This window comes from Tiliqua scincoides, chromosome 4 (genome assembly GCF_035046505.1).
Source record: "Tiliqua scincoides isolate rTilSci1 chromosome 4, rTilSci1.hap2, whole genome shotgun sequence".
Taxonomy (NCBI): Eukaryota; Metazoa; Chordata; class Lepidosauria; order Squamata; family Scincidae; genus Tiliqua; species Tiliqua scincoides.
Genome location: NC_089824.1, coordinates 117,712,321 through 117,729,016, shown reverse-complemented (window position 1 = coordinate 117,729,016; position 16,696 = coordinate 117,712,321). Strand labels below are relative to the sequence as shown.

At 45.9% G+C, this 16,696-nt stretch overlaps 2 protein-coding genes across 3 annotated transcripts in view; both read left to right on the top strand.

Moving 5' to 3' along the window:
* The window catches only part of NIBAN1 (niban apoptosis regulator 1), a 73,498-nt gene extending 65,020 nt beyond the window's left edge, over positions 1-8,478 (top strand). The window contains exon 14 of the mRNA XM_066625198.1: positions 688-8,478. Coding sequence (XP_066481295.1) covers positions 688-2,447 — 1,760 coding nt within the window. The 3' untranslated portion in view covers positions 2,448-8,478. The remainder of the gene's footprint in view (positions 1-687) is intronic.
* Positions 8,479-13,103: 4,625 nt separating this feature from the next.
* EDEM3 (ER degradation enhancing alpha-mannosidase like protein 3) overlaps positions 13,104-16,696 on the top strand; it is a 56,345-nt gene continuing 52,752 nt past the window's right edge. For both annotated transcript variants that reach the window (XM_066625432.1, XM_066625433.1), the window contains exon 1: positions 13,104-13,389. In XM_066625432.1, coding sequence (XP_066481529.1) covers positions 13,226-13,389 — 164 coding nt within the window. In that variant the 5' untranslated portion in view covers positions 13,104-13,225. The remainder of the gene's footprint in view (positions 13,390-16,696) is intronic.

Genomic DNA, 16,696 nt, shown 5'->3' with positions numbered 1-16,696 from the left:
AAAAAAGCCCCAAAATTTTCAAATAATAAGGGTCTAGGCTGCCAAAGCCATGCTCTTTCATTGAGCCGGTTCACACCCTCTTGCCTCAGCATTCCAACTGCTGGTTCCACCAAATGGACATCCTTGACCTATTGCTGTTAATGACATCCAGGGAGAGCCTTCTCCCCCAATCCCACAATGCCCTTGTCTAATCTTTGCTCCAGATTTAGGGCCCAATCCTTTCCAACTTTGCACCACCATTGCAACCGCAATGCAGCCCAGAGGTAAAGGAACAAAGGACCCTATATCTTGAAGGGGCTTCGGTGACTGCCTCTTGCCACAGGATGTAGTGCATACCCCATTGGCATGGCTGCACTGGCACTGGATAATTGGATAGGATTGGGCCTTACAGCCTAATCCTATGCATGTCTACTCAGAAGTAAGTCCCATTGTAGGCAATGGGGCTTACTCCCAGGAAAGTGTGGATAGGATTGGGCTGTTAATCAGGCCGTTTTACTCCATGCCCAAAGTGGGGGTATAGAATGAAATTCAGGGATAAAAGCCAGAGAAAAGCATCAATCCTTTGGGGAAGTGGTGACTTTCTTCATTCAGTTTTGCAGGACAGTTTTGTGTGTATCATTGACCTGCAAACCTGCCCATTCTTTGTGACATTTCTGTGGCTGAATTTTTTCCCCCTTTCTTGTTTAGTTATAAAAGAGGCTGCTCACCTGAAGAAACACAACCTCTTTGAGGAAACAAATTTGCCTTCAATGAGTGTGTCCAGTTTGAGTGATCTAAAAACCCCTTCAGGATCAGCACAAGCCAGTCCAGCGAGAAAGCCAGCCACCAGCGTGACAGACACAGACACTCAAAGCAATGAAGTGTTCGCACCACAAAAGATCACCCTTGAGGAATGCCATGAAACTAGGAAGATGCTAGACAATGAAGGAGGAATTTTTGCTCCTTTATGTAATTTTCCTACCAGTGGGAAGGAACAGGAAGCTATCTCAGATCTTGGTAGCAATCAAGAGTCATGCACTGTGATTCTTAAAGCTGTAGAAGAAAAGATGACTCAGCATCATCTAGATGTAGAAGAAACAAGCATAAGTGGCAATATAAGAGCAGAAAATGAGGTACCAGTGGAAGAAAAAAATCTTCCAGATCCTGATAGTGTGAATGAAATCAGAAACCTGCTGACAGTGACAGTTGAAATTCCAGCAAATGTTCCACCTGAGAGCAAAGAGGTTGTACATGCGTGTGAGATTTCAAGGCCACAGGATTGTGCAGGAGACAGGGATCAGGAGGACATCGAGCAGGCAGAGGAATGTAAAATGCCTGAGGTGCCAGAGTCACCAAAAGTGCATATTCCACCCATTATAGAAGCAGGTGATACAAAAGTGACCAGCATTTCCTTTGCATCCAATGTTGAGACAAATAACAGAAATGTAACCAGCACTTCCATTCCAGCCAGTGCAGGAGATAGAACTGTAAGCAGATTGTTTCCACAGGACTCGGAGGCAGATTATATAAATATACCAAGCATTTCTTCTCCCAGCACAGAGGCAGATTATATAAATGTATCAAACATCTCTTCTCCTCTCAGCACAGATGCAGATTATGTAAATGTCTCAAGCACATCTTTTTTTCCTAGCACAGAGGCCGAAAATATAAATGTAACAAGCATTTCTGGGGAAGAGAAAGGCATTACTCAGGTGAATTCTCCTGAGGTGTCTGAAGAACCAGGCCTATGTCAAGCCTCAAAGGTAGAGTTGGAGGCAGTGACCAGCATATGGTATACTGATGTGGAGAGTAGCAATCCTGCTCACCAATCCCAAACAAAGCAATATACTGAAAGTGAACAGTCTGACCAGAGGGAAATGGGTCTTTCTCCATTTTCTTCAGCAGAGGACAAGGAGCAGGTAGGGCATCAGACTGAAGGTGGACAATTTGACTTGAAATTTACCCTTGCCTCTGGGTATTCTGATCCGATGAATGAGAAGTCACAAATGGAGCAAGATGCTGATAATGGAGGATCTGAAGCGGTTTATTTCCCTCATGCCATCCCAGAATTTGACAGTTCCCAAATGGTGACACGTGGTGGCACTGGAAAATCTGACTTGCAAGAAGCAGGACTCTCCTCTCTTCATACTGTCCAGACAGAATTAGATGCTCAGTGTTGCTCTGGTGATTCTCTTCTTGAAACACAAGAGCTTATTTCAAATATTTCAAACTTGACAATAGAACCAGCTGATCTGATAGTTTCTCCAGAAGGAAAAGAGAACGAGAATAGCAGTCTGGAAACCCCAATGAAAGTAATATCCAAATGCTTTGACTTGGCTGAACAAGAAGATTCAAAGCAAGCAGGTGCATCCTTGTTGAGTGCTGATGTTTCAAGTACAACAGAAGATGAAACAGGCACAGAGGAAAAGGCTGAGGGTAACTGTTCTAAGTCACCATCTGAGAAATAAAAATGGTTATCTTGGGAAAATAAAGTTTAAACCTGCAGTCCTTATGATCAGAGCCCTTTGTAACATTAGAATAGATAATTTTATTCAAACTTCCAAATCCTATTTTGAAGCATTCATATATTTGGAATCTGCAGCTGTTTTAGAACTCTGAGGCTTGAATCATTTCTTTCTTCTGTGAGTTACTGTTTCGTGTCATTCATTTATTCCAATAACTTGCAGGTGGGCTACTGAAAGTTGTTACCAAAAGTGACAAAGCCTTGACCAAACTGGCAGATCGGTTTAAGCCTTTGAAATCTCTTGACAACAGAGTTCACTGAGAATATTCAATGTCACTATTTAAAACAGACCCACTCATATCCTTGGGATTGCAGTGATGGCTGAGCAGACTTGAGAAGAAAATGGCCAAAATAAAGTGCAATTAAAGGAGAATATAAATGTATAGTACTTGCATGAAGCATGCTCAGAATAAATGGTGGAAAATATTCAGGGAAGGGGGAATGAAATTTGTTTGTTAGATCCTTGTGCAGCATAATTGTGCATGTAGTTTTGACTGTTGATAGTAGAATTATTGCTTCTGTATTTAAAAGCTTGGAAGATTTTGACAATGGAGTGGTCTCATCCCCTCCTCTCTCTTTCTTTTGATTGCTCTATTTAACACTGCCACACTAGTTGGAGCAGGCTTTTTTGTCCTATTATGCTATACTGTTTGAATGGCACTTTACAGCTATTTTTTCCAAAGGGAATGATGGATGTTTACAATATCTTGCACCAGTACTTATTCTGTAGTGCCTTATCCAGAGTTTGGTGATTAAAAAGAAAAGAAAAGAAAAAGTTCAAATTTTAGTGTTATGGCAACCCATATTCTATACTAACAAAAGATGAATTGTGCAACCTGAATAAATTATGCAAATCAATATAATCTGCATTTTACTTATTTTGCATAATACTGATTATAGTAGTCCTGAGGAGTGACAAAAAACTGTGCAGACTGTCAGAATACCTCTGTGCCAGTGTTTGTACTCATAGTCCTGACTAAGCGCTACTGAACAGTGGGAAATATTAGTCATTATTAATTTAAATCCCATTAATTTCAATTAATTTCAGTTAGTCAGGATTCATTTTCTTTGGTTACAACTCACTGGTTACAACACTGGAAGCCAGCAGAAGGTAACTGGGCAGCATATTGCTTGCACATTTCCTTTTAAATCTCTTAAGTAAAAGGATTAGAGATTTAATTTTTTTAAAATCAGGCTGAAAATTCAGGGATGTGGCTTGGAATATCCCAGTAGGTCTTCAGAGCCCCTCATCTATGCCCGTGACCCAGCCTGTCTCACAAAATGTGATTTTAGAGCAGCACACCTGGAATAATTATGTGCATGGTATGGGTCACTGGTTTTGAATAATTCTGGTTCCATTGTTTAACATAAACATACAAACATAATAAACCTGGGTAACAAATAATGCACTATAACAACATTAAAACAAAGGTCCAAATAAAAGGTAACACCCAATAAGTCAACTACAAGTCTTGGTGACATTTAACCAGGGATGTGCCAGAGCCTCAATGCTGGGACTCAAGTCAAGCCCCAAGTCTCTGCCCCCCCTTGGCTTGAGTTGCCCATGAGTCATAATGCCAGCTGTTGCGACTCATCCAGAGCTGTTTTTTGAGTCATTTTACTTGAGTCCAAGTCTTTTTGAAAAGTGAGTCAAGCCCCGGAAGCAGCAAAAAAAGCAAGCAAGTACTCACACAAAACAGAGCCACAAACACACAAAAAAGCAAGTCTTGACATGAGTCTATTCAAATCTTTTCATTTTTAGATGAAAACCCTCAAGTCAGTGCCCAAGTGTTTTTGCGACTGAGTCGTGGCCCATCCCAGTATTTAACTATAGAAAGAGTTGAAAGCTCATTGCATTGCTATCTACAGAATGTTTTAAAATACAACAGGAGTATTATGAAACTAATCTCTAGCATAGGTTTGTAAATTTAGTATTTGTCTGCTTTCACTGAGGGATCTTTTTTTTTTCCTTCTAAGTAAATTTGCTGTAATGCATGGGTGGCCAACTTTAGATGCACATGCCACAAGTGGGACAATCAGGCAGGATTTATGGCATGCCTGAAGAGGAACAGGAAGGCCTAGCTGTGGTAGAGATTCAGGTCTGCAATCTTGTCTGGCTCTCAACCATTGCCTGTTCTCTTCAGGAAATTAGAAGGATAATCACAGTATCCAGTACACACAGTGCTGTGATTGTACTGGAGTGGCACTATCTCATTCTTTGGATTTGTGACACATTTGCTCAAAAGGTTAGCCATCACTGCCTGAATATGTAAGCACAATGTCCAGACAGGACCTGGTGGCAGTGGTGTCAGCAGTTGGGTACAGACTGCACCAGGTGATACTTCTGGAGAGGATAACACCAGAGGCACTGTGGTGAGCGTCTGGCCTGGGGCGCTGCATCAGGCAGCTGACCTGGGAGTGTCACGCCAAGTGGCTGGTCTGAAAAGCTGGCCCTGTTCTCACAAGAGGACAGGACCAGAGCAAGTTCAGAAGGAATGGGGCCATGGGGGTGACATCATTGGCGTGCTGGGTAACACTAAGTCCAGTTATGCCACTACCTAGTGGAACTAGCTGTGAATAGTACCTTTCTTAGTTAATGCACACTTATTCAGGCTGGAACTCCATTAGAATAGGTTGATCCATATTAACATTAGAGAGTGACATTAGCTAACACTTCCTTGAAAAGACTGCATATATTTGATATACTTACTACCAAAGAGTGATACTCCAGAAGTGAGAATCCTTTTTTAACATCAAGAACCTTATTGCAAATCCATTATAAGCCCCAAGGCTAAAGCTGATTTGCATATTCCTATTGCATGCAATTAACTCTTTGTCTATCATGTGCCTGAATATGGACGATATAAAGCTGATGAGTATACAGTATTGTTATTTCACAATACTTTTGTAAGTCGCATCAAGTATGAGATACTTAAGAAAGCCTTTGATTGATGGATCATGAAATAGGGATATGAAAATACTGATAGCTGAATATAATAAGAATGTAAATTTATTTTTGTTTTGTTACTTGTAACTGATCTCTAAACCTCATATTTTCAAACTTTTGTCTTCAACTCTGAGAGCTAGAAATGCACATTTCCTCTTTCCAACACACTGAATTGTATTCTTTTTAAAGGAAGACTTACAGCCCAGTTCGGAGGTGCCCAGCGTGTGGGGCTGCCGCGGTATAGTTGCTGCATTGATTACTGTGATTTCATGCCAATAAAAGTTAAATGAAATGAAAATGAAATGATTACTGTGACGATAAGCCATATATTCACTATTCCAACATGATTTGAAGTATGAAACAAAAAGGAAAGTGATAAAGTTTCCCTTAGGAGATAATTTAGGTTCTTTCAGTTTTGTTGTTTCACAATTCTAGAGCATGCTGGAACAGTTAATTTATGGTCCAACGTAATGATTGCGAACTTACATATCCTGTATGTTCAGCAAAGCATTTTTTGTAGATACTATATTAGGGTGCAATCCAAACCTGTGCTGGAGCAGGCAAGCCAGGAGGCTTGCACTGCATCCAACGTAGGTTCGTTGGCAGCAGCGGCTCAACCAGAAGCAAGGGGAAGCTCTTCCCCTTACCCCTGGGTAAGGGCGGCTCGTCCCAATGGGTCTCCTCAGACCTGCGCCACCTCTGCAAGTCTGAGGAGAGCGGAGCGGCTTCAAGCTGCTCTGTTCTCCCCAGGGACGAAGGTTGGGATCCAGCTTCCTGTGCACCCGCCCCTGGGCCACCCATCGCCTGAACTCCCCCCGCCCAGAAACGCCCCCTCCTGCCTCCTCCCCGCCCCCCACGCCTATCGTTGCCTCTTGTGTCGGCACGGGTATGCTGACACAAGCAGCAGCGAGGAAGCCACCATGGAGGCTTCTGCCGGCCGACATGGAGGCGCAAATGTGCTTTATGGCATGATTTCGACCCTCCCGGGGGACTTATGCTGGGCTATGTGCCAGTTAGGATTGTGCCTTTAATCTCCAGGTAGATTATTCCATTTCCTACCAAGAGAATTCGTACGGATATTCTCTTCATTAAAATCATGTAATAAGAAATATAGGGTGCAATCGTAACCAGCTTTCCAGCACTGGCATATGTGGCGTGCACTACATCCTGCGGTGGGGAGGCAGTCAAGGGGGCTTTCGCAAGGTAAGGCCATGTTTGTTACCTTATCTTGGGGCTGCATTGCAGCTAGGTCAGTACTGGAAAGTTGGTTAGTATTGCACCCATAGAAAATGATCCTATAACTGTGCTGGAATCATGAAATTATGGCAGCTGACTATTGTTCTTACAAAACTCTGCTCAGCAATCTGTTTTCCAGGAGGAACATGGTGTGTAATGTCGAGAGCCAGGTCCACTTCTACCCCTGAAGATACTACATGCACATTCCATTGCCTCAGCTGTGCCCTCTCCTCCATCATTGTGCCCTTGGATTAGTAGTTGGGAGGGGGTAGCTAGTACTTCTCAAGGGGACAGGTTTGGCCCTAGAATCTCCAGTTGCCAAACCATATTACAGGATAATATTTTATACACAAGTGTGCAAATATATTTAGGTTTCTAATGTTTAGAATCAGGAATACCAAAATCATTTTGACTTGTAAAATGTGTAGTTTTGGAATCTAAATCACATATGCCTTCAGAAACCATGTTGCATAAATCCCATCTATGCCCATGCGTGTATACGGGCAACATTTTGGGGCTACCTGTAGGGCGTGTGGGCAGAAATGGGTTAAAAATGCTTCTCTTCAGTTTTCTGAATGTGAAATTAAAATATAATAAGGAATTATTGTACCAAAGAATGATCTATTCAGAAGTGAAAACACTTACCTCCTTGCTTTTCTCAAAATAGCATATATGCCAATACATGTCTTACAGCATTTCGTGATGTCTTTGAAACTTGTCTGATATACTCTTGTTTATATATTCTGTTATATGGTGCATAATACAGTTTATCTGTGCATAGGTTGAGCATGTTTTTCAACTGTTATGATTAATAGGAAAAAGCAGCTGGCTTCCTAATGCCCATATAATATCAGAAGGTATTTACATCTGTATATTTGTGAGCTAGTCACAAATATCCTGAGAATTTCAAATGCGGTCAGATATTATTGTGCTTGAAGTGGTACTTCTAGCATATTTAGATGGAATGGTGTACAGGAGTACCACTGTATCTGCGGGGGTTCCATTCTGGACCCCCCACCCTCAGATACAGTGAATCTGTGGATGCTGGGGATGCACTTTAAAAAAATGTTGAGAAAATGAAGAAAAAAGCCAAAAATAGCTTCGCCTACTATTTTGTAGCAAAACTACTGCATTTTGAGGGCTTTAGGCAGTCTTCTGTGCTTCCTGCATCCTTTTCCTAGTCACAAGGAGGCTCCTCCCTCTGCTCAAGGTTGCCCCAGAATGCAGTACCATGCAGCCTGGCTGTGCTGGATCAGGTTAGGATAGGGCTGCCATTAGGCATTGCATGAACATTTGTTATAGAATTGCTGTTTTCCTCAGCAGCACAGTTCCATGTTTCATAAAATCTGTAGTTTTGCTTCAATGTGTGCTCTAACTGGAGTTGCTAAAAGCTTACTTACAACCTCCTAACCATATTTACTTGGAAACGGGTTTCTTTCAGGGTCTGCTTCAAAGTAAATATGTTTACATCTGAAGCTTAAAAGCCAAATTCTTGGTTCTGCTGTTAAAATTTTTTGTTAAAGTTTTGTGGGCTATTTGAATAGCAAACATCAGATTCTAAGCTTTTTCAGTTTTGTTAATGTAAAAAAAAAAAAGCCACACACACAACATAGTGTGCAGCAGCTTCATGTATAAATAATTATTTACTGATGGTCAACATCTTGCAGGCATCACTTGGGGTTCATTATGTGTACATATTTAAACTGCCTGAGCAGATAAATTGTGAAACACAGTGTAACAAGCTTAAGGTTTCTCAGCTACTTGTGCCAAAATAATAAACTGTCGTCTCTCACATTGTGTGTTTCTTTGAAGGATGATCTGGTACCTATGAAGAAAGCTAGATACTCTCAAAATTTTACCTTGCCATGCCATAGAAGTTCTAGAGACACCATGCTGCAAAAGTTCTGATATGTGTGTGTATTCAAATTAAACACTAGGCTGGATCACATGTTGCAAATTGGCACAATGTGATGTGTCCTAGCCATCTCTGAATGTGTGAATATGCATGATCATTTGTGATCTGGCTCATCAGTACCTTTTTCAACCAGATTACTACTACTTTATCTGCAGAAATTTGATACATTATATTTTCTGCATGAATGGGGTGGTTAACTGTAGTTTGTGTGGAGCAAAGTCTAACCATACATCCAGCGTTGGCTTCAACTTGGGGGGGGAGGGGTCCTGAGGCAAAAGCCCCCAAGGGACCCAACAGTGATGCAGGCTCTCATGCTTTGGCAAGTGTATGCTTGTCAGCTAATCCCTCACCTCTGGTGCCTGGGAACTGGCAAGGCGGAAGCAAATTCTTCATGATGCTACTCTCCAACTACAGTGGTGGCAGTGGCTGCCTCTCCCTGCAGTACCATTTTACAATATCCAGATGCTGTGGTCCCTGGTGCTGTGCTGGGGGGCAGAACATCTGAGAACCGTAAAACGGTACTGGAGGAAAGAAGACTGTCTGCTGCTGCTTCCCCCAGTTGTCTGGTGCATACCCATGGGCCCTGGTGCAGTGGTTGAGAGTGGCGGCAACAGTAGACCCTCACTGCCTCAGGTGTTGGCCAGGTATGGGTGTGATTAGCATGGTCCCCTCTTAGGTACATGCCTCACCAGATGCCACCTGTAAAGGCATCCCTGCATCCATCAGTTCTGATTGTAGAGGTCTGTGCTGGATTGCTGCAAATGTATCAAGTGTATGACTGCTTCCTACACTGTTCTCAATATGAATTCTCTGATGATGGTTAAGGTACTTTGTGTTTCAGTCAAATTTATTTGATTGTATGAACCAACCTTTAATATGTTACAAAATGATAGGCTTAAGTTTGACCTATGATCAAACAAATCACTGGTTTTCAGGGTTTGCACATTTCAGATAATCTCCATGTGATACATCTGGAATCATCAATGGTCGTGTATCTATTGTCCCAGACAAATGACCACAGCTGATTCAAGACAGCTGCTGTGGGGGGGACACCATGTCGGGGGGGGGGGCACCAGAGTAGTCACTCTGCCACTACTGCAGTTTCTTTGGCACGGAGGTACCTGACCTGTCACTGCTGCAAGTTTTAGACTGTCCAGTCCTAGAATCTACTGCCTCTTCTTCCTCACCACCTGCTCACATCTCACTGCTCTGCTCTGTCTAAGACTTCATCACCATTGCTACTACTGCCCTGCGTCATATCCATTAGGCACAGTGCCTATGGCACACAATACTTTTAGGGGCCCACAAAAATGTTTTAATTTCATTTAAAATCAGAAGGGGGAAAATGAACTTTTGGATTCAAATAAAATGTCTTTATTTTTTCTCACATCAGAGAAAAATGAAACTTTTAAAAGTCTTAATGTGGCCCTGTTACTGCCTCTCTACCCCATGTTGCCTTCTCCTGCCTTATGCTTTTCTGTTGGTGGGGTATGCAGGCTCAGAGAGAGATGCTGGATCCTCCATTGCGAGACACTGCCAAGTCATGGACCTCAACTTTTTAGCTACAGAGTATCCATGTATAAACCAACGCTTGGTTCATATATGTTGCCAACTGTTGGTGACAGCATGAAGGATACAAGAAGGGAACTGGTAGTTCAGTTAACACTACCCTATCTCCCCTGCAACAATTTCCATGGTTGTGATTTTATTACAATAGTGAAAAGAGCTCCCCTTCCATTGTGATGAAACCTATGGATGGATTTGCCAATTACATTCTATATAACTGATCTCTTTGTTTTAGAGCAGGGTGTCCAAACTTTTTGGCAGAAGGGCTACATCATCTCTCTGACACTGTGTTGGGGGCAGGGGAAAAAAGAATTAATTTACATTTCAAATTTGAATTGTTGTTGGCAACCTTCAGTCTCGAGAGACTATGGTATTGCGCTCTGAAAGGTGGTTCTGGAACATCGTCTAGTGTGGCTGAAAAGGCCAATTCGGGAGTGACAATCCCTTCCACAACGGGAGCAAGTGCAGTCTGTCCCTGGTCTGTCTCCCTGGCTATGGGCCTTCCTTCTTTGCCTCTTTGCCTCAGTCTGTTGGCCAAGTGTCTCTTCAAACTGGAAGGTCCTGCTGATGACTGGAGCTGCAGGGACAAAATTCTTTCACTTCCCACAGTAGGTGGGATGATGGATTTCAGCAGGGTATTTCTGACCGCAAAGCCAACACCATGTTCCCTGGTCTCGTTTGGTGGTTTTCCCTGCCAGAAAAATGAGAAATTTCTCTCCTTGACAGATCCGGAATCTGGCAGCCTAGTCTCTTGAAGGGCGATGATGTCCATCTGCAGTCTGCTCAGCTCCATGTCGATGACAGCTGTTTTGCGTGTGTTGTCTATTTCTTGCAGGTCATCAGAGAAGCCAGGTGTCATTGTCCTTATGTTCCAGGTGCCCAGCTTTAGGGCAGGAGTTTTCTGTTTTCTATTGCATGGTGCAGAGTTGTCGATCCGCTTGTCGGTTTTTACCCTAAACCCCACGCACCCCGTGAAGTTAACGGACCGTGGCGAAGGAACACCTTACTGGCTGGGGACTGCCCAGCTTAAGGCGGGCGGTAGCTGCCCAATGAGATGCAATGATCTCTCCCACCGTCGGAAGCAGCCCCTGGCGTCACGCTCTACGCCAATCGAACGAAGACTTATAACCGGTAACTGCTGCTTCCCGTGTTGTGCCGACGCCGTATGGCGAAGTTGGAGTGTCCTCTCCAGTGCGCGAAGCCTGGGTAAAGAAGGTATGGAGGATAGGCTTTTACCCATGCAGCAAATCCCCCCTCTCCACATCGCTGGAATGATCCAATGGAAAGGCAGAAGCCAATACGGTTGGTTCCAGCGGCGTCGCAGGAGTTGCCAGAGCGTGACTGTGTACAGCCACAAACTGCCTCAGGGACTCCGGCTCCTGATTTTGCCTCGAGGTTGACTCCTGAAGCCTTTTCCACAACTGGATGTAGCCACAAGGCAGTGGAGGTTTGAGATCAGAGTTTTCCTTCTCTTAGATGAGCTGCCTTTCCAGGCTGACGAGGCTCATCTACCCGTTTGTCTCACCACTGCTCCCTCTAAATTTGAATATATTTGTAATATAAATTTGAATGTAAATTTGAATATATTTACATAAATGAATATATTAGAGATGGAACCTATATGAATGAATGAAGGTCTTGCAATAGCTCAAGGCCTATAAAAGGCCTTGCACAAAGCAAGGCCAGCCTTTCCTTTGCTGACACTACTGCATCACAGATGTGAAACAGCAAGCAGTGGAGGGAGCCCTCATCCCACAGCTCACAGGAGAGGCTCTCATGCTGAGAGCAGTTGCATCAAGCTGGCGTAGGCTCCAGCAAGTCTCTGGAGGACCACTGGAGACTGGGGGCTCCCTGAGGGCCGAATTGGGAGTCCTCAAGGACAGCAAGGGCCCCCCCAGGCCAGGGTTTGGGCACCCCTGTTTTAGAGGGAAAGGGCAAAAAAAAAACAACACGCACACACAAACGGTGCATGCAGGCTTAGCCAGGGTGCTTCTGCCAGAAACATTTTTTTCTGTTTGAAGCAGCCCTATGTTCCAGGGACGTGGAATGGCTGGGGAGGCAGGTGAGGCAGAGCTCCCCACTGGAGTCCTTCGAAAAGCGCTTCCATGTGAGGCACCCAAGCACCCACAACCCATGCGCTCTGCACTCTGCACTCTGCACTCACTCCCTCCTTGCTCTGTAAATGGGTTGTGGGTGCTCACAATGGCAACGGCACTTTTTGAAGGACTGCGGTGGGGAGGCTCTGCCTCCCCACCCACCTCCCCTCCCTGGAATGTTCAGAGTTACAGATAGCTTTGAAAATTCAGCCCCCTTCCCAGGACAACATTCTCCAGAATGACAGTACTACAAGCCAGGGCCGTGCGGTGGGTGGGGAGGCAGGTGAGGCAGAGCCTCCCCACCGCAGTCCTTCGAAAAGCAGCTCTGCGTGTGGGTTGGGGGTGCTTGAGCCCCTCACACGGCTGCGACGCTGCTTCTCGAAGGACTGCGGTGGGGAGGCTCTGCCTCCCCTGCCTCCCCACCCACCGCAAGTCCCTACTACAAGCCCCCGGCTCAGGGACCTCCTTTCACCGGCTGGATTGGGAAAGCGCGCTGTCACCCAGCCCTGCTCTGCGAGCGGCTGAACTACCACCGCCTCCCGTTCCATGTCTCAGGACTACAATTCCCAGCACCCTTAGACAAAGCCGGACATTTTTTAAACCACTGCATCTTGGGAATTGTAGTTTGTCGTTCGGAGAGCCACGTCCAAGTTTCGATTTTCCACGCATGCACAGGTGCGTCTTCAGCCTACGTATTGCTGTATCCGGAGAGTGTGACGTCTTTTCAGCTGACTCGAGCCCTTCGTCCCTATTAGCTTTGGGGAGGGTAGGTTGCACTGTGGTCACGTGATCGGAAGCCGAACCCGGAAGCAGCTTGAAGGGAGGATCGGTGTTTCCTTGGCTACGCCAGAGAGGAGGAGGGAGTCCGCGAGGACGGAGGGCCGGTCCCTTCCCTTCCCGTGGCGGAGGCGGCGCTCTCGGAGGGATGGGACAGAGCCGAGACTAGCGGGGCAGGTGCCGCCATGAGCGGAGCAGCGGCTGGCGGCGAGGGAAGGAGCGGCGACTCCTCGGCAGGCCGCTGGGCGAGCTGGAAGCTGCTGGCGCTGGGCCTCCTCTCCGCCTCCTCGGTGCTGGCGGCGGCCCCGGCCGCGCAGGCCATGAGCAGGGAGGAGAAGCGCCGCCTCGGGTAAGCGGGGAGGCAGGGCAGGGCAGGGCAGGGCAGGGCAGGGAGGACGGGGCGGCCCCCCCACCGCCCACCCTCCTGCTCTCAGGCTGGGGGTTGCCCTCCTCTGAGGGCGTGTGGAGTGCCCAGTCACAGGGCTCCAGTCCTCAGGCTGTGGCTCTGCCTGCAGAAGGCCCCAGGACAGTCTCTGGTGTCTCCAGGCGGGGCACGGAGTGATGCTTCCCTGGCATCCTGGGGAGCCACTGCTGGCCTGTGCAGACACCAGGAGAGCCCAGCTGGGGCAGGCCACAGGCCCCTCTGGTCCAACCTCCTGGGTCTCCCAGTGGCCACACAAGCGACCTGCATCCTGGTCCCTCCCCTGCGTCTGGCACTCTCAGGTAGCCTGCCTCTCAAGTCAGGAAGCTGCACATACCCGTCAGGGCTGTAACCCGTGGTTGACTTTTCTTCTTGAATGGACCAGCGGCTATCAGGGGTGTCAGACATCAGGCCCGGCGGCCAGATATATACCCACCAGAGGATGATGGATCCTCATGGGTTCCTGATTCTTTTAGGGGATTTTCCTGCTGCCAGAGCCAGTGACTCATCAGACACTAGTCCAGGGCTGTCAAACATAAGGCCTGGGGGCCGGATGCGGCCTCTGGAAGCTTTTTATCTGGCCCTCAGGCTCTCAGCTGCTAAGCAGTGCTGAGGTGTTACCACTGAAACAGCGACCCACATGAAAATTGGGCTTTCCCACATCTTGAAATACGATCAAGATTTGTGTGTTTTCTCTCCTGTCATTTGCAGTTAATGAGAACAAAGTGCTGATTTCTGGCCATCAGCTGCTTAATGATGCCACTTTCTGCTTGATGACATCATTTCCGGCCCTCAGCAGGTGCCCTGAATGCTAACTTCTGTATGAAATGAGTTTGACACCCCTGGGCTAGGTGGACCAGTGCCCTAAATCAGTGCTGTCTGAGGCAGCCTCCCATGATCTGGAAAGCAGAACGCTAAACTTGGCACTGGGTCTCCGGGCATGGGAGATACCTGCCAATCTTGCAAAGAAGTCCTTAAAGCTAACTAGCCCACCATGAAAATATTACTAGCACGCCACTCCATGCATAGTTACATTCACTATTTATGATGTTAAAAGGGAGTAAGGGAACTCTTAAACCTCCCCTGCCTACTTGCCTTGATGAAATTCTTACTTACTTGCTACAAGTGACCAGATACATGACCAGAACTGCGTGTGATGGCTATGATGCCAAAGTAGTTTCATCATTTGTGTCCAGTATGGAGCTCTGATGTACCTGGTGAGGTCTGTCAGAGATGGTGGTGTGGGCTGGTTTATAAACTAGTTTATATTTTGAGTTAAGGCATATTCTCAACTAGGATTAGATTTGGTCACTCCACAGCATTTTAGTTAAAGTGCAGGAAGAAACCACATGCTTATGAGGTTAAAATTCCTCACTGAGTGAAGAAAAGGAATCATGAAGTAGTTAGGAATTACTTTTGAGTACACACCTTTGGAATAATATTATCTGGAATAAAAACAATGACAGTTTGAAACTGTCGAAACCTGTGTGTCGAATTGAATCCTCTTCCTGAATTTTGGTGCTCTGTTGCATTTGATCGATCAGCAGTCTCCGAACTGGAGACCTCTGTGCCCTAGAAAAACCCTCTCCATCCCATCTGGTGCTTTCCATTCAGCCACTGCATCTTTCCTATTCTGTTGCTATACAGGGACACTCTGGAAGTGTCCCTGCAGGAGGATGTCTGGGCCGGCGCGATTGCCCGGAGCGTCCCTGTACAGCATTGGAGTGGGAAAAGATATGGCAGTGCAGCAGGACAGTCAGTGCCACTCATGGGGGGGGGGTTGGGATTAGGCAGGGCACTGAATCTGACCTGTGGGCTGGAGTCTGGAGAGCCCTAATATAGATGGATCGCAGAGCTTTCCCTCAATCCATTTCAGTGCTCCAAGTAGGATTGGAATTGTTCTGATCATTCTCTGTAGGCTTTCTCCAACTTCTAATAAGGCTTTCCACTTGTGCCTGTCTGCTAGCAGTATTATTGGGCAGGAGTTGTCGTCTGGAGGTTGAGCTGTTGCCTTGCTTAAAAAAGCTAAGCAGGATCAATTGCTGGATGGGAGACCAAGAGGCTGCTGTTGTATCTCTGTGGAGGAGTGGAGCGTGAAGGAGTCAGCTGGCAAAAAACGGATAACATCTTTGAGAAGCCAGTCTGAAGCTTGGCGCAGCTGTCTGTGAAAGCTTGGAAGAAATGGGGGCCAGGATGACAATTGCACTATGAAGGGAGAAACAGAGGGTTCTATGAGATTCTCTCATGGAATAATACTTGTAAAGACCTCATTGAAAAATGGGGTTTGTGTTCAGCCTACCAGCGTGAACTGCCTTGAGCCTGTAAGAAAGATGGTACAGTCTATAAATACTAAAATAAATATATTTTGAGACTAAGGTAGGACATTAAACTGTGTTGGTTGTATTGATAGGGGCTCTTTTAGCTACTGTATTTTGCAACTTTGGATGTCTTTCCCAAAGTTGTAGCTTCCTGTAGCCTTCAAGATAGGTTGGGCTAGAAATTTTGCTAACTACATAGATGCTGTTGACTGATTATGCTAGTAGTTCTACAATGCATCACTGACCCATTGTGGTAATAGTACCTTCTGACTAAAGAATATGTATTCTTGATTGGCTGCATGTCTGAAGATGCAAAACTTGCTGATTTGCTGAGTCAGATTGTTACTTTAGAGCAGGGGTGCCCAAACAGGGTGCCAAAAACAGGGGTGCCCAAACCCCAGCCTAGGGGCCATTTGTGGCCCTCAGGGACTCCTAATCTGGCCTTCGGGGAGCACCCAGTCTCCTGGGGGCTGGCCCTCTAGAGCCCCTGGCCTCCAGAGATTTGCTGGAGTCCATGCACATGCCTGATCTTGTCTGATCTTGGAAGCTAAGCAGGGTCAGGCCTGGTTAGTACTTGGATGGGAGACCGCTTGGGAACACTGGGTGCTGTAGGCTTATACCATAGTCTTTCGAGACTGAAGGTTGCTAACCATGCTGGCCCAACACAACTGCTCACAGCATGAGGGTGACGGTTCAGTTTCTTGTGTGAGCTGTGGGACAAGGGCTTCCTCCATTGCTTACTGTTTCTCATCTGTGATACAGCAGCAGCAGTGAAAGAAAGACCGATGTTGCTTTGTGCAAGACCTTTTATAAGCCTCGAGCTATTGCAAGACCTTCATTCATTCATCTAAGTTCCAGCTCTAATATATTCACTTAAGTAAATTTATTCAAATTTTGAAACGTCAATTAATTCTTTT